Here is an 18,341-nt window from a genome sequence, read left to right on the forward strand (position 1 = left end):
AGTTGACGATTGTCACACATTTGCACTGTTTCCAACATAGTGAGTATTCTGACCTGCCCAACTCTGCTCCATGTATGAGCTCTGCTACTCACTCAACCGATCATATCCAGTACTGCAACATCGCTCCTCTCTGCTATTAATCTCTTATCGCTTCATTTACCAATTCCATAAAGCCGGCACACAACATGGAATTTGGCCCCATGTTTTCCATTTAAAAACGTGTAATTTTGAAATTGCCAAATGAAACTTTGGTAATAACAATGTTTTAACAAATATTAAAACTTTGGGTAACAAATCCTAAAAAATGTAACACATAAAATTGTGCAGAGACCAAGTAACAAATGTGACAACACTCTGCATTTAGTGGTTCCCACTCACCTAGGTAATTATCTGTAGTAATCTCCACTTTACACCACTCATCATCACTCACATATGTTTCTGTAGTATTAATATGGGTCAGATCTTCACCCTGAAACAAATATTGTAAAAGTCACAGACCGATAGAGAAGTGACATCTATGATCAGATCTAATCCTGCCATCTCCACCGCTCTCATTACACAAGTATAATACATATAATACTGGGGGATAAAACAAGACTGAGCACAAGACCTTCACAGCTATCTACACATCATAGGGCGATTTCATGAAATCTTCTCTCCATCTACCTGATCATCCTGAGGAACATCAGGATATTCTTGTTTACAGTCCTGTGGGAGAAGAGGACGGGGACATCTCTCTGGTGTTGTCCTCTTACTGGATAGAACTGGAGGAAACAGATACAGGGACTGAATTCATTCTTTACATACAGATACATATAGACTGTGTGTATTTAGTCCTGTCTATTACCTGGTGATGTGAGGGGCTGGGGAACCTCCATCATGACCTCCTTGTACAGATCTTTGTGTCCTTCTAAATACTCCCACTCCTCCATGGAGAAATAGATGGTGACATCCTGACACCTTATAGGAACCTGACATATACAATGATACCGTCATCCCCAATCCCTTCATAGCATTACTGTATAATGTCCCACCATTCCCAGCAGTGTCACCTCTCCAGTCAGCAGCTCAATCATCTTGTAGGTGAGTTCTAGGATCTTCTGGTCATTGATGTCCTCATGTATCAGGGGGTGAGGTGGAGGCCTCGTGATTGGGCTCAGGGGTCTTCCCCATCCCTCAGACACAGGGTCCTGACAGCGCTCACTAGAGGTCTTCTTCACTACTGTGTAATCCTGGTTATGGAGAGACACATTAATAAATCTCACTACAGACATTTCCAGAGTCCTCACCTCTCCAGTTCTGTCCATCTTTTATTCCCATAGATAAGAATGATGTAATGTGACGTCATCAGAATCTCTCACCTCTCCAGTAAGCCGGAAGAGGATCTCTAGGGTGAGGTGTAATATCCTCTCCGCCATCTTGTCCCTGTCCCTATCCATCTTTGATGGGTCAATCAGGAAAATTCTCTTATATAGATCTGAGAGGATCCAATATTGTAGGGACCTGTATGGGGAGATGACAATGTAGCATCATAAAGATCCCATGTAAGAAATCTCCGGAGCTGTTACCGGCTTCACATGATCACTACATCTAGTCCTGGCCCCGGTATAACACACAATCCAATTATAGTCACACACAGATTTATCACAGAATATCTCCAATCCAGACCACAAAACAATGAAGAAGTCAGTATTGAAGGAAATCTAATACAATGAAGATATACAGTACTACCATATGAAAAGTTTTGGGCAAGTGTGTATGTGCCTTAATGTAGTCCCAGACAGGCTGGATGATATTGAGATCAGGGCTCTGTGGGGGATATATCATCACTTACAAGACTCCTTGAACTTCCTTACTCTGGAGATAATTCTTAATGACATGAGCTGTATGCTTGGGGTCTTTGTCTGGCTGCAGAATAAATTTGGAGCCAATCAGACACCTCTCTGATGGTATTACATGATGGAGAAGTATCTCCCTTTATTGCTCAGCATTGAGGAAACTATTAATCTTGGCCAAAGCCAAACTCCATTTGCTGAAATGCAGCCACAAACTTGCAGGACTCATGGTTCCTGTTGACATTCATTTTTGTGCCTCTCTCTGACCTTTTAGTAAACAAACTACCTTTTGTTACAGCAAAATATTTCACATTTTGATACTCAGCTCAGAGCACGTGCAATAATTTTTTTTCACCCTAGTTCCTACTTCTTCATGTATAGTTGAATCTTTTCGTCCTGTTGAAGCTATGGCTTTTTGGACACAATTCATGCTTTAAGACCAATTCAGGACAGCTTTCTCTAAACAGTAGATGGACGTAGCTGGGTTCCCGCTGGTTGCTGCCAGGTGTGAACTGATGGCACTGTTGGACATTTTCAAATTTCGAAAGGAAATAACCTGATGTATCCTTCATCTGCTGCATGAAGTTTCCTTGACCGACCACTATGTCTACTGTCGTCAATATTGCCCATTTCTTGTATGTCTACTGTCGTCAATATTGACCATTTCTTTGAGTCTTCAATGATGAGAAATATAGGAAGATACTTATCCATCATTTAATACCATCAGGGAGGCATCTGATTGGCTTTACATTTGTGGTTGTTTTCCTGCTGCAAAATAAAGCTGGAGCCAATGTAATTAAGAACTATCTTCAGCATAAATAAGAATAAGGAGCCTGGGAAATGATGATTTGGCCCGACAAAGACCTGCATCAGCGAGTTTGTCTGGGATCATGTGAAGAGCAAGAAGGATTTGCAGAGGCCTGATACGCAGAAGTTCTGTGGTGTCACACTGGGGAGAGGAAACGCCTAGCATGCGGTATAAGAGAAGGGTACACCAAGGAAGATGTAAGGTATGCCCTGATGAGGGGGAGAGGAGTCACCACCTAACTCACGTGTGGCCAGGGTGGATAAAAATCAATGTTTTTTTAAAAAAAATCTGATTTTTTTTATTTAAATCGGATTTTTTTGATTTAAATCGGATTTTTTTTTATTTAAATCGGATTTTTTTCAATAAACTGCTTTTTGAGGAAAATATTTTACCATCCAAAGGTTCTTCCATCATGAGATAAAGCTGAGTTATTTAACTCAGTAGAATAAAGGCTGTATATGTGTAACATTCACAATGCCATGCTCTTCCAGAGGTTTCTGTAGGATTAGTGCGCAGTTTCTCACCTATATTATCACAGACGCTCGCTTTACTTACGCAGTTCTCAAAACTGAATTTGACTCCGCAGAGGTCCCAGCCTCTTCTTCACGGCAAAAATATTACAACATGAACAGAGTTGAGAAAAATACCTTAATCCTATTGTTCTACAAACCTATGAATACAGAATCAACCCCTTCAGTGCCAAGTCCAAGAAGTTAGACAATATGTTTCTGATTGTTTGGAGTGGAATAGATCTGCACAACACAAGAAGAATGTGAATCTAAGTGTGAGGAGGAGGAAGGGCAAGCAGACAAGAAAATGAAAGTGAAACTTTGAGCACAATACTGCAGCATAGCCACAGACAGACAAGTCTGGATCTGTTTGTGTGTACGATCTGAGGTTTATTACATTCTTTCCTTATAATGGCAGCAGGCCGTAAAAGAGACCCAGTTTGGGAATATTTTAATGAAGCTCCTTCACCTATCGGTAAGGCAGGCATGCGTGCAAAATGCAAACGATGCAACAAAGAGATGCAAGGCCTGGTGGCGCGAATGAGGCAACATCATGAGAAGTGCGGTGATGAAGATGAAAAACAAAGAAACACTTCTGAACAGGCAGGATCTTCAGGTTGGTAAACATTTTTATTGAATCCTATTTCTAAAGACTGAACTGTCATGTGTGAGAAAAATTATATTTCTTATTATTACTGCATGTTACTGTCATTTGGTACAGTTATGAAGAAAAACAAATATTCCTTTTGGGGCAGGGGCAGTGATGTGTTGTGTACAATAAGCAGAAATTGTATAATAAACAATAAAATAACAGCATTGACTTTTTTTTGTTTAGGGGAATTCATGGATTCTGGAAACTATCCACCTCCAAGATCACCATCATCCTGTTCTACAGTTTCAGAGTTATCCATCCAGGATAGTGCTTCATTAGCAGCAGCATCATCATCCGACACCCACAGCCACATATCACCATCACCCAAAAGGAAGAAAAAACCTTTACCTCCTGGAACCACCATAGATAGGTTTGTGATAAGAACTAGCAGATTAGAAAAAGAGTTGATTGATGAAAAAATTGCCCAGTTTATTTATGCAACGAACTCTTCTTTCCGTCTGACTAAGAACCCACATTTCATTAATATGGTTCAGTCACTGAGAGCAGGATACAGTCCACCCAGCAGAGCTGATGTTGCAGGGAAACTGCTGGATCAAGTGTATGACAGAGAAATGGAGCAATGTGCAACAGCTCTGGAGGGTAAAATTGTTAACCTAAGTATTGATGGGTGGAGTAATGTCCACAATGATCCTATTGTATGTGCTTGTATAACAAAAGAAGAAGGTAAAGTCTTCCTTGCACAAACAACTGATACGTCAGGAAATGCACACACAGCAGAATACTTACAAGAAGTGGCAGTAAAAGCTATAACGACATGTGAACAAAAATTCAAATGTCTAGTACGCAGTTTGGTCACTGACAATGTTACAAACGTATCCAAGATGAGAAGAGATTTAGAAGAGCAGGGAGGGAATACAAAGCTGCTAATAACATATGGTTGCAGTGCTCATTTGCTGCACCTCTTAGCCAAAGACTTCAGTGTTCCAGAAATAAAGGCTAATGTTGTTGAAATTGCTAAATACTTCCGTAATAATCATTTTGCTGCAGCAGCTCTGAAAAGGATGAGTGGAACCAAGCTAACGTTCCCACAAGATGTTAGATGGAACTCTGTGGTGGACTGTTTTGAGCAGTATATCAAAAACTGGCCTATTCTGATGACACTTTGTGAAGAAAATCGAGATAAAATAGATGGCACTGTCACGGCCAAAATCCTCAACATTGGGCTTAAGAGAAATGTTGAACATATGCTGAGCTTCCTGAAACCCATCTCTCAAGCTTTAAACAAAATACAGAAAAATAGCTGTTTTATTGCGGATGCTGTTGAAATTTGGAAGGAACTGAGTGAACACTTAAAAACAGAACTACACATGGACAGAATTAAATTACAAGCAGTAAACAAACGAATGGGACAAGCACTGACTCCAGCTCATTTTTTGGCAAATATTGTCAATATCCAATATCAGGGTCAAAACCTAAGTGCTGAGGAAGAGGAGTTAGCTATGACATGGGTATCCAGCAATCATCCATCTTTAATGCCAACTATAATAAACTTCAGAGCTAAGGGGGAACCATTCAAGAAATATATGTTTGCTGAAGATATTTTAAGGAAGGTCACACCAGTAAACTGGTGGAAGTCACTTAAGCACTTGGATTTGGAGACTGTTCAAGTAATGATTTCACTTTTAACAGCAGTAGCTTCTTCTGCAGGCGTTGAAAGAATATTCTCTTCCTTTGGACTCATTCATTCTAAATTGAGAAATTGGTTGGGACCCAATAAAGCAGGAAAGCTTGTTTTTCTTTTCCAGATTATGAATAGGAACAAAGAAGAAGATGATGATGATGAAGATGACGACAAGTGAGCTACAGAGGACAGCAGGGACAGTAGTATTTAAGTTTTTCATGTGTCGGCTGGGCTGACAGTCTAAGTTTCTTAAAATATATATATATTTTTGTTTAGCAAAATTAGTTAACAAACATGGATGTTTGTTTAAGCAAATAATTTATGCTGTAATGTTGTTATTGTTTCAGTTGAATAAATCTATTTAAATTGTTATTAAGGTCAGGATTATTTTTCTCCTTCCTAAGTACAACAGAACAGTGGTGTCCAAATATGAATGATTAACCCATTAAACTGGGGAGAAAAAAGTAATATAAAAAGTGATTCTAAAAATCTTCATCTACTTGCATGTTAAAGTAGCAAGAACTAGTTTAGGTAGAAACTTTGATTTAAATCACTGATTTAAATCAAGCCTTACTGACTAGTGATTTAAATCGTGATTTAAATCAGTTAGATTTAAATCAAATCCACCCTGCCTGTGGCTTATCCCTGAGGTCCCTAACATCCCTAGGTGGGTTCTTCCCCCATGCCTAGGCCCTGGCTGACCCTGGATTAGTCCTGACTAGTGAGCTGGCCTGCAAGGCACTAGTCTTACTACTAATATAAAGACAACACGAGGAAGGGGAGACAAAACAAGGGAGACAGCAGCAACAAAAGAAAAAAGCTTGTAACCTTGCAGGATTTTTACATTTGCCCAGTACTGGATATCGTGATATAGCTATTCAGATGGTAACAGTGGTGGACACAGACAGAGGAAGGCCTCACCTAGAGATTATATCTCTAGTTTTGAGACCCTGCCACACCTAATGCATATTTTATCTAAGTTTCATCAGGGGCTTCTCAGACGACCCCAAGAACTGATCTCCGGTTCGATTCATGAGCACCAATATCCCAAAGCTTAAAATCTACAACAGTTATTCATAAAGAGTCAATACAAGGGGGTTTTGATTTTGACATCTTTGGGATCTCATGCACTGTGACTCTTACTATAGTTGGGGAGGTTTTGTTCCATTTCCCCTGTAGATAATGGCCATATTAACGAGTATGACTCAGAAACGCACTAATACAGGACAAAATATAGATAAATTAACTACAACATTTTTAAAAGTTCTGTTTTCTGAAATCTAAATACAGCACTGAGGGGGTTAATGTGCCCAGTAATGGGGAATCTCCACATACCTCCTCCTGCAGAGCCGCACACTGGATATATGGCTGCTCTGTGCTTACAGGACCTGTGATGATGTCACATGGAGGGGAGGAGTCATGGGTCACATGGTCAGCTCCTCAGTGTATGCAGGACTGGATGAAGAGAAGTTTATGTGAGGGGTCAGAAGGGATAGTGTGGATGTAGCGGAGCCGTGTGTGTATAATAATAATAATCTTTATTTCTATAGCGACAACATATTCCGCAGCGCTTTACAATTCAGAGGTTCATATACAAACAGTCATAAGTAACAGTTAAAGAAAATACAATTGAAGCAAACATAATTCCAACCCTGCTCGTCAGAGCTTACAAACTACGAAGGGGTGGGGGTGACAACGTACAAGTGCTTATTTACAACAACGGTCTAGGCATCTCAAAGACATGGGGGATAGATAAAGGCTGCATGAGCCAGTCCCCAGCCAATCTTTGTGATGCTTTTGAGTGCGGTGGAGTTTGACAGAGTTATGTTCTGAGAAATAGTGGAGGTGTTCTATATAAATTGACTTAGATTAGAGAGTGTGATAGGCCACCCTAAAAAGATGTGTTTTTAGGGAGCGTCTGAAGTTGAGTAAGTTGTCGTTCATCCTATTTTCTTCGGGTAGAGCATCCCAGAGGAATGGTACAGCTTAGGAGAAGTCTTGGAGCCGGGAGTGGGAGGTTCGGATTAGTGTAGATGTTAGTCTAAAGTTGTTTGTGGAGGGTAGAGAACAGGTATTGGGATGACAGAGATGAGGGTGGAGATATACGGGGTGGCACACTGTGGAGAGCTTTGTGGGTGAGAACAAGCAATTTAAATTGGATCCCATGATATAAGGGCAGCCATTGCAATGACTGGCACAGAGCAGAGGCATCCAAGTAGCGGTTAGCCAGATAGGTGACCCTGGCTACTGCATTAAGAATGAACTGTAGAGGAGAAAGTCTAGTTAAGGGGAGGCCAATTAATAGAGAATTACAGTAATCAAGGCGGGAACGGATCAGGGCCACGGTGAGAGTTTTTGTAGTTTCCATGGCGAGAAAGGGGCAGGTTCTAGAGATGTTCTTGAGGTGCAAGCGACAGAAGTGGACAAGAGATTATATATAGGAGCTGAAGGAAAGATTGGTGTCAAGTATAACAGCGATCTTGCTGCCTAGGAGTTGTTATGGTGCTGCACACAGAAAGGGAGGTGTCAGGTTTGGGGAACTTAGTAGATGGAGGGAGTAGAAGTTCAGTTTTGGAAAGGTTAAGTTTCAGATAGAGAGCAGACTTTATGTTGGAAACTGCGGATAGGCAGTCACTGGATGAGGAGTATAGTTGTGTGTCATCAGCGTAGAGATGGTTCTAGAAGCCAAATTTGCTGATGGTCTGTCCAACTGGGGCACTGTAGAGAGACAAAAGAAGAGGGTCAAAGACTGAACCTTGAGGGACCCCATCAGTGAGAGGAAGAGAAGAAGATGTGGAGCCAGCAAATGTTACACTGAAAAAACAGAAAGCTAGGAAGTGAACTAGGAGAGTGCGGTGTCCTTTAGGCTAATCGAGTGGAGCATAGAGAGAAAGAGATGGTGGTCAACAGTGTCGAAGGCTGCGGAAAGGTCAAGAAGAATAAGTAGAGTAGTTACCATTACGTTTTGCTGTCAAAAGGTCATTGGTCACTTTGATGAGGGCAATTTCTGTCGAATGTAGGGGACGGAAGCCAGATTGTAAAGGATTTAAAAGAGAGTGACAGGAGAGGTAGCGGTTGAGGCGGGAATAGCCCAGGCGCTCCAAGAGTTTGGAGACGAAGGAGAGATTGGAGACTAGTCTGTAGTTGCTTGTGGAGGATGGGTCAAGAGAAGGCTTTTATATTAATGGAGTAATGATAGTGTTTGAAGGAAGAAGGGAAGATACCCGAAGAAAGAGAGAGATTGAAAATGTTAATTGGGCGAGTAGTGATGACTGGAGAGAGACGAGTAGGTGTGAGGGAAAGGGGTCAAAAGTGCAAGTGGTAAAACAAGAAGAAGAGAAGAGCCAGAATAACGGTGTTTGTGACGCACATCCGGCGTCGTTAGCGACAATCGCAGCGTGTGACAGCTAGGAGCGACGATCAACGATCGCAAAAACGTCAAAAAACGTTGATCGTTGACACGCCGCTCCTTTTCATAATATCGTTGCTGTTGCAGGACGCAGGTTGTTTGTCGTTCCTGCGGCATCACACATCGCTATGCGTCCACTGGCAATGAGGAAGGAAGGAGGTGGGCGGCATGTTCCAGCCGCTCATCTCCGCCCCTCCTCTGCTATTGGGTGGCCGCTTAGTGACACCGCTGTTACGCCGAATGAACCTCCCCCTTAAAGGAGAGATTGTTCGGTGTCTCCAGCGACGTCGCTAAGCAGGTATGTGCTGTAGCGATATTGTTCGCTACGGCAGCGATCATCCCCATGACGAAACAGCAACGTGGGCGGTTGCTATCGCACATGACATCGCTAGCTATCACTAGCGATGTCGCAGCATGTAAAGCATCCTTAAGTGTACAGTATGTGTGTAAGTGTATAAGGGTCAATAGATGTAGATTTCTGAATGTGTGATAGGTGGGAGTATGCTGGGGACGGATTTGTGAGTGTGAAGGAGAGGATGTCAGAGAGGGGAAAAAAATAAGTTATCAAAATAGGAGATAGGACAGCTTCCACCCTAAACACATAAAACGTCCATTGTCTACAGCCAGGCGCTCAGCTATAATCCTATCTGTTCCAGCCCAGCAGACAGGGATGAACACTTAACCTATCTTAAAAAGACATTTTTAAACCAAGGCTACCACCCCACCTCCTCCACCCCAACTGCTTCAATACAAACAAAAAGATAAAAATAGTCGTGTACCTCTGGTGGTGACCTACAACTCACAGCTTGAGGTACTGAGAAAAACGGCTAAGATACTTCACTATGTTCTACACGAGAATAACCAGTTAAAAACAATATTCAAAGATCTTCCCTTGCTATTGTGGTGCCCCTGAGGCTTCCGTCGCCACAGAAGATATTGCACCTCAGCCAGAGGTGTGGTATCCCATCCCAGGTAAGAATGGGGTCAACTGCTGGTGTAAAGACAAAACTTGCACACACCAATTGGTAGGCATACACTGGGTCAGGGATAGTGGCAGTAACCCCCATAGATTTAGTCATGGGGCCGTAAGTCTCATCTCAGGTCCCAATGGTGTGGGTGGGGCCTAGCCAGAGGGTGTGTGGGAGGAGTTAGAAAGAGTGAGTAGAAAAGGGAACTAGGAAGTTCAAGTTTAGTCAGTCTGTCAGAAGGAGTAGAGGAGTAAGGAGGTGGGCTGTCAGGAGAGGACAGCAGATAGTGAAGGCAGAGACAGAAGGAGGTTCCTGGTGGAGATCCTGGGGTCTTGCTAGGCCCAGGTGACACCGACAGAAAGGAAGAAGGGATTCCAGGGCCACGGAAGGGCAATTGTCCCGTGACCTGTTCCACTGACAACATCGGGTGAAGGGATCTGGCTGCATTCAGGGACAGTCCCTAGACAGAGGGAAGAAAGACAATTCCTCAAAAGTAAAACCGAAGGCCTGGGAGATCGTTGCAAGTGCCCAGGGCCACTTCCTGCCACAGATCCCCGGTGAAGAGGGCAAGAGACGACTGCGCTCAGCCCCCTTTGTACAGGCCCTGTGGTGCAGGCCCGAGACCAGCTAAACCAGTCAAAGGCTAGGAAGCCAGTCAGAAAATGACACACACAAAAGGGGTACACCGGGACTGACCCTTGACCTATCTGGGATCGGCGGTGGCCCCTGACAGCGGATCCTGGCATTCCGTGGGTAACCGGTCAACTGCAGTACTGATACTGAACAGTGAGTAAAACATCTTGACTGCAAGCCCCGTGTCATCTGGTTTATCCTGCACCTCATCAAACACCATAGACTTTACCAAGCACCCAAAGGTTGCCCTGGGGTACCCGCTCTACCTGTGGAGAGCAAGAAACACCTCAGCTGCCATAACACCAGCCCCAGAGGTCCCTCCGAGCAGCTGCGGCGCCATAGCCGCAAATTACCACAGGTGGCGTCACGAATTTTATATAAACTTCATTATCATCACCTCCCCAATATCGCCACATCATTTTGTATTGACTCCATTAGGGTCATGGAATCGGGCCCCTCCACCACTGACTACCCCGGACTAGTCTGGCCCGACACCGAGTCGCCTAAGGCCCTGGGGTGGGCGAGTCACTATCCTACAGGCAACCTCCTAATTTAAGAAACATCATGATACGAAGTTCTATGCCCTTCGATACACCAATTAGAGTTTATCCTTGCAATGGGAAGAGCTGCAAAACCTGCACTCATGTAGAGACCAAATACAGATACAGATTCCTAACACACAGAAGTACTATAAGATTGGGGTTTTTTATGTTGGAGAAACAGGACAGAGACTGAGAGCAAGGATGAGGGCTCATCGTCACACAACTACAGACAAAAAAAAAACATTTACCTATGGCCAAACATTTCTGTGCTTCAGGACACAACATAAACCACATGAAAGTTGTCATATTAAAAAGCAACTTCAGATCACAAAATCATCAAAAGGTCTATGAATACAAGTTCATTACAATGTTTGATTCTGTCTGCACAGGACTAAATCTGTCAGGAGGATTTATGACCCAATACAAAATCTGAGGAGTGTGCTCCGGAGATGGGGAGGGCACCATGCTTTGGATCTCACAATGATATTGGGACAATAAAACTTTCACACCACTAATCAAAGATAATGATTCTCTCTCTAAGCTCAGTGTTTGTTTATTTTAATGTCCATTTATTATGCCAAGCCTCTGCTTTGTTTGTGTATATATTTGTGTTTCTTCACATACTTTGTTATACCCTGCCTGATGAATAGACCTGAGGAGTCTCGAAAGATTGCTTTGTAACATAGTTACATATAGTTACATAGGTTTAAAAAAGATGTGGGTCCATTTAGTTCAACCTTCCTCCACCAATTATATATTTTGTTATTAAATCATTTATAACCAACAATGTTGTGTGTATTGAGGAACTCATCCAGCCCTTTTTGAAAAGCTGTTATAGTGTCTGCCATTGCTACCTCTTGTGGAAGGGCATTCCACAATCTGACTACTCTAACTGTAAAGAACCCTTTCCTATTTAGCTGTCAGAATTACCTTTCTTCCACTCGTAGTGAGTGCCCCCTGATCCTTTATATTGTCTTTGGATAGAATAAGTCATGTGCCAGTCCGTTGTATTGACCACACATGTATTTATACATATAAATGAGATCTCCTCTGAGATGTCTTTATTTCTAAGCTAAACAAATCAAACTTTTTCAACCTCTCAACATATGGGAGGCCTTCCATTCCTTGTAATAATCTAGTTGCCCGCCTTTGAACTGACGCTATCTTCTTAATATCCTTTTTAAAATGTGGAGCCCAAAACTGGATCCCATATTCCAGATGTGGCCTTACAAGTGAATTATAAAGGGGTACGTTGGGATCACAAGATCTAATCTCTCTTTTTATACATCCTAAAATCTTGTTTGCTTTTGCAGATGCTGCTTGATATTGAGTACTGCTGCTCACCTTACTTGTAACTAGAATCCCCAAGTCTTTCTCCTGTTCTGTAGTCCCGAGTTTACTTCCATTTAATGTATATGCAGCAATAAGATTACTTCTTCCTAGGAGCATTACTTTACATTTATCAACATTAAATCTCATTTGCCAAGTGTCTGCTCATTCCGACATCTTATCCAGATCATTTTGTAATATTGTACTATCAAGGTCAGTTTTTAATATGCTACATAGTTTGGTGTCATCAGCAAAGACTGACACTTTACTATCAATCCCATCCACAAAGTCATTAATAAAGAGATTAAAAAGAATTGATTCTAGCACAGATCCCTGCAGTACCCGACTGCTGACTGTAGTCCAATTGTAGAACGTACCATTAATGACTATTCTTTGTTTTCTGTTAGCCAATCCCATACCCATCTGCTTATACTGTATTTTCCCCTAGTCCTTGGTTCTGAAGCTTCATTACAAGATTGTTATGTGGCACAGTATCAAATGCCTTTGCAAAGTCCAAATAAATCACATCAGCTGCATTACCAATATCCAGATTTGCACTTACCTCCTTATAGAAATCCAACATGTTGGTTAAACACGACTTATCTTTCATGAATCCATGCTGGTTATCAATTATTATATTATTCTCTCTATTATATTTTACATCTCTTAAAATGCACTCAAAACTCTTGCACACCACTGATTTCTGACTTATCGGACAGTAGTTACCTGGATCCACCATCTCATCTTTCTTAAATATCGATACCATGTCAGCTATTCTCCAATCCTGAGGTGCCAACCCTGTTACAAGAGAGTCTAAGAAGATTAGATACAGCGGTCTGTCAATTAATGAGCTCAATTTCCTCAATATCTGTGGATGGATGCCATCTGGCCCGGGGGATTTGACAATGTTTAATTTACTTAGACGCAGGTGTACTTCTTCTCTTAAATTAGTTATATCAAGTGATGAACTTTAATTTTTGACTTGTTGAATGATCCCTGGAACAGTCAGTTCCTTAGTGAACACAGATGAAAAGTGCCTGTTTAATATATCAGCCTTTTCTTTGTCCTTAATAATTAACTTGTTATATTTTAAGAGGCTGATACCATCCTTTGTTTTTCTTTTGGTATTAATGTATTTATAAAAAATTGGGGGATTTATTTTAATGTCCTTGGTGATTTTTGTCTCAGTAGCTAATTTTGCTTGCTTGATTTCTTGTTTACATTTCCGATTGAGATCTTTATACTCCTGAAATGCTATTTCTGTATTCTCAGTCTTCAAGATTTGGAATGCCTTAATTTTATGTTTTGTTATACTTTGTACTTTCTTATTTATCCATAGTGGTTTCTTTTTATTCCTGGACATTTTATTACCAGATGGTATAAGCTTTTTTTACAGGACTCTAGTAGTATATCCTTAAACTTACCCCATTTATGTTCGGCATCCCCAGTTAGCATGACTTTGTCCCAATCTACACATTTAAGCTTTTCCCTTAATTTGTTGAAATCAGCTTTCCTAAAATTCCAGGTTTTAGCATATCCCCTTTCAAATGTTGTATTGAATATTACTTTGAAGCTTACCATATTATGATCGCTGGTGCCCAAGTGCTCCCGAACCTGTAGACCTGAAATTGTATCTGGTCTATTTGACAGGACCACATCAAGCATATTATTTCCCCTTGTTGGTTCATCTACCATCTGAGAGAGGTAATTGTCTTGATTTGTAGATAAGAACTTACAACTTTTAGCACAACCCGAAGATTCTATGTCCCACTTAATGTCTGGATAGTTGAAATCCCCATAATAAGAACCCGATTATTATTATTTGCTGCCTTTTCAATTTGCTGCAGCATTTCACCCTCTACCTGTTCAGGTATGTTAGGAGGTTTATAGCAAACTCCAATTATCAGATTTCCATTATTCCCCTCCCCATGTACATTTACCCATACTTACTCTACATTGTCATAACTCTCCCTACATGGTCATTGAGCACAGGTCTTAGGTTAGATTTGATAGATATACACACTCCTCCACCTTTTTTGTCTTTCCTGTCCTTCCTAAATGTAGTATAACCCTCTACGTTTGTCACCCAGTCATGGCTCTCATCCAGTCAGGTTTCCCTAATGCCCACAACATTATATTCCAAGGTTGACATAAGAGTCTCCAATTCATTCGCTTTGTTTGCAAGACTTCTTGTATTTGCCAGTAAACATTTAATACTATTAACACATTCTTTACTCCTTGCCTCCCTACATTCCTTGCACGTCACAGACCCTCCTAAACCTTCATTGACCCCTACTGTCTCACTGTCTATATATCCCCATATTTGCTCAACTACCCTCCCTCCCCCCCAGATACTAGTTTAAAAGCTCCTCCATCCGTCTGGCCATTTTCTCCCCCAGCACAGCTGCACCCTCCCAATTGAGGTGTAGCCCGTCCCCCTACCGTAGAGCCTGTAGCCAACTGAGAAGTCAGCCTAGTTCTCTAACCCAAATCCTTCCGTCCTACATCAATTGATAAGTCATGTTTTCATCTCCCTGAGCTCCCGCTGTCATTCTAGTGAGGCTCATGCCACTGGTAGTATTTCTGAAAACACCACCTTGGAGGTTCTGCACTTCAGCTTCTCTCCTAGTTCCCTGTAATAATTTTTAAGGACCTTCCACCTGCCTCTAACTTTGTCATTAGTACCAATGTGCACTATGACTGCTAAGTTTTCCCCATCCCCACCCAGCAATCTGTCTATCCGATCCACAATATGCCGAACCCGAGCACCCGGCAGACAACACAGTGCTCGGCATTCACAGTCTCGGCGACAAATGACCCTGTCTGTCCGCCTAATTATAGAGTCCCCTACCACCAACATCTGCCTGGCCTTTGCTGCACGCCTATTTCCCTCCTTCCTACAGCAGTCATTTTCTCAGTTGCTAGGAGCAATTTCCTGCTGTAGTGATCCTAGCCCTGCCCAATATCAGTCAAACAGGCATATTTACTAGGTTGTGCCAGATCAGGACTAGGCTCCCTGACACTTTTCCCCCTACCTCTTCTTCTAACGTTTACCGAGCTACCTACCTCTGGGTCCTCACCTTCCCCACCTCCACGCTCCTCTATATCACTAGCCCCAGCCAGAGCCACTCAGAGAGCTCTAAACTACTCTCCAGGTTTGCAGTGCTCCTGAGTGTTGCAAGCTTCATATTTAGATCAGTTACCTGGGCTTTCAAATATGTAACATGCTGGCATATTCACCATCGAATGGTTATTCAAGGCATGCATATATCTCACAAGATACAAACCTTGTAGCAATGCCCATGGAGCACCTATTAAATGGGGATAAACGGTACAGATAAAAGCAGAAAAACAATGGAAAACTTGTAAGGATAACTCCAAACTATACTCTTGTATGAAACTATGATATTACGTTTAAACTATGGACTTAACAGCACCCTTGGACTTCACTGCACCCTCACAATTTCAGTTTTATATATTTTTTTCTTTTATATGTTTAAAAACATTTTTGTTTCACTTTTTAATGTATTTGTTAGTACCCTTAGGGGACTTAAACTTGTGATCATCCAATTGCTTGTACTATTCATAGCACTGCTATGTATAGCAAAAATCACTGTCTCCTACGAACACCAGCTAAACGCTGGATTTCACAGTCGAATTGTCATGACAAACAAATGTAAACTCAGAGGTCCGCCCAAACAGTAATGATATCTAATAACATAGAATAATGGGGATAATAAAGTTGCGCTTAGTAATGGACTGGTAAAGGTTACATGCTACATAAATGAATTCATAAAGGAAAGAATGTTCTAAAGAAAAAAATATTGAATAAAATGTATAATTTTTATTGAGTATAATTAAAAATATAACAATTTGTGGTAATACCACAAATAGCCACAAGGTGGCATCACACACAAATTCAAATGTAAAACTAGTAGGTAGAATATACCATAAATGAAAATATAATTAAGCGTATTATATTGCAATAACTAAAATACCATAGAAGATTATATTTAATAATTGCACAAACCCATTTTTGTTAGCAAAAATATATTACTATTGCCCCAATAAGATTCATAGTGTACTGGCCTCATGTAATATTGCAACTAAAATTCCTGATTAAACAGGCCCGCCAAAAGGTAGTAGAAAAATATAAATATTATAGATATGGACAAAATTTGTTACAAAAAGATGTTGCAAAAAAAAAAATTGTTACAAAAAATAACGCACAGATGTCAATTATCTTGCACTGGTCCAATAAGATATTGCACTATAAATTCACAATGAAAAACACATATTGCGAAGTAAAAAATATGTTATAAAATAAAACGGCAAGAATAATTAATTATATAGATGTGCAAATAGCAAAAAATCAGTAGAGCAAAGGCCCTGTCACATACAGAGATAAATCTGCGGCAGATCTGTGGTTGCAGTGAAATTGTGGACAATCAGTGCCAGGTTTGTGGCTGTGTACAAATGGAACAATATGTCCATGATTTCACTGCAACCACAGATCTGCCAAAGATTTATCTCTGTGTGTGACGGGGCCTTAAAGGCAGGCTCAAGAGCCAATATAAACAAAAAAATGCAGCTGATTAGATGTAAAAAGAGTTAGGTACATGATGGTAAATGCTGAGAAACAGATAAGTATATCAAGGCAAAAATACAAAGAAAAACTTATTAAGTCTTACCAGTATGATGAGCATGGCGCCACACTCTCTGATGCACATTTCGGCATAGATGCCTTCTTCCAGGGGATTGGCTACCACCTTAAAACTGTAGTATTATATAGCTCAATGCATCCAATAGCAGAAATGATAAAAGAGTCAGTGTGTGTGTATGACTGTGGGCAGGGTGTGCGACACTTAGGGGTACTTTGCACGTTGCGACATCGCTACTGCGATGTCGTCGGGGTCAAATCGAAAGTGACGCACATCCGGCGCCAGTAACGACGTCGCAACGTGTAAAGCCTAGATGCACTGATAAACGATCACAAAAGCGTCGTAAATCGGTGATCTGTGTAGTGTCAGTCATTTTCATAATTTCGCTGCAGCGACAGGTACGATGTTGTTCCTCGTTCCTGCGGCAGCACACATCGCTGTGTATGAAGCCGCAGGAGCGAGGAACATCTCCTTACTTGCGTCCTGCCTGCAATGAGGAAGGAAGGAGGTGGGCGGGATATTTACGTCCCGCTCATCTCCGCCTCTCCGCTTCTATTGGCCGCCTGCCATGTGACGTCGCTGTGACGCCGCACGACCCGCCCCTTAGGAAGGAGGCGGGTTGCCTGCCAGAGCGACATCGCAGGGCAGGTAAGTGCGTGTGAAGCTGACATAGCGATAATGTTCGCTACGGTAGCTATCACAAGATATCGCATCTGCGACAGGGGCATGGACTATCGCGCTCGGCATCGCAAGCATTGGCTAGCGATGTCGCAGCGTGCAAAGTACCCCTTACTGTTTTCTTCAGGTTGGTTACATCACCCCACAGCTGGTCCCCGTCATTCACACCATAGACAATCATGTGACACTGGAGCATTTTTGGCAAACCAAAACTTGAACAGTTTATTCTTTTCACACCATGACAGACATGGCCTCAATCCTGATGGTACTCTCACTCGACCGATCCCCGTTATCTTGGAACTAGTCCGCAAGATGCCAGTCACCTGTGTCTCTGTTCCCCAACTACTCTTCTTCCCACTGGTGGCCGCTTCTGGGCCTTGACGGCTGTCTAGTCGGGCGACTTCCCTGAGCCCGCAGGGGTGAGCTGCAGGCTCTGGACGTTTAAGAGGTTACCTCTGGGTTCCCTGACTGGCTCATGACACCGTGCCATGGCTTTACTCCTCGAACCCTTCTGCAGAACTGACTCTCTGCTCAACACTAGTTCCACCTCCTAATGAGCTGAACCTGACATTAACTATTTCTATTACTAACAAAATCCATCTACATACCGTAACATTCCTATGCTTTACATTACGTCTTATACATGACATCCTAAACCTTTACCTCACACTACGT

At 41.9% G+C, this 18,341-nt stretch overlaps 1 protein-coding gene across 1 annotated transcript in view; it reads right to left on the minus strand.

The window, feature by feature from the left end:
* Positions 1-18,341, minus strand: part of LOC142312876 (uncharacterized) — a 72,827-nt gene that overhangs the window by 10,861 nt on the left and 43,625 nt on the right. The window contains 8 exon segments of the mRNA XM_075351860.1: positions 379-469; positions 667-764; positions 848-971; positions 1,053-1,232; positions 1,362-1,439; positions 2,191-2,266; positions 2,392-2,509; positions 15,531-15,638. Coding sequence (XP_075207975.1) covers positions 379-469; positions 667-764; positions 848-971; positions 1,053-1,232; positions 1,362-1,439; positions 2,191-2,266; positions 2,392-2,509; positions 15,531-15,638 — 873 coding nt within the window.

Source organism: Anomaloglossus baeobatrachus, chromosome 5 (assembly GCF_048569485.1).
Source record: "Anomaloglossus baeobatrachus isolate aAnoBae1 chromosome 5, aAnoBae1.hap1, whole genome shotgun sequence".
In the NCBI taxonomy this organism is placed as follows: domain Eukaryota; kingdom Metazoa; phylum Chordata; class Amphibia; order Anura; family Aromobatidae; genus Anomaloglossus; species Anomaloglossus baeobatrachus.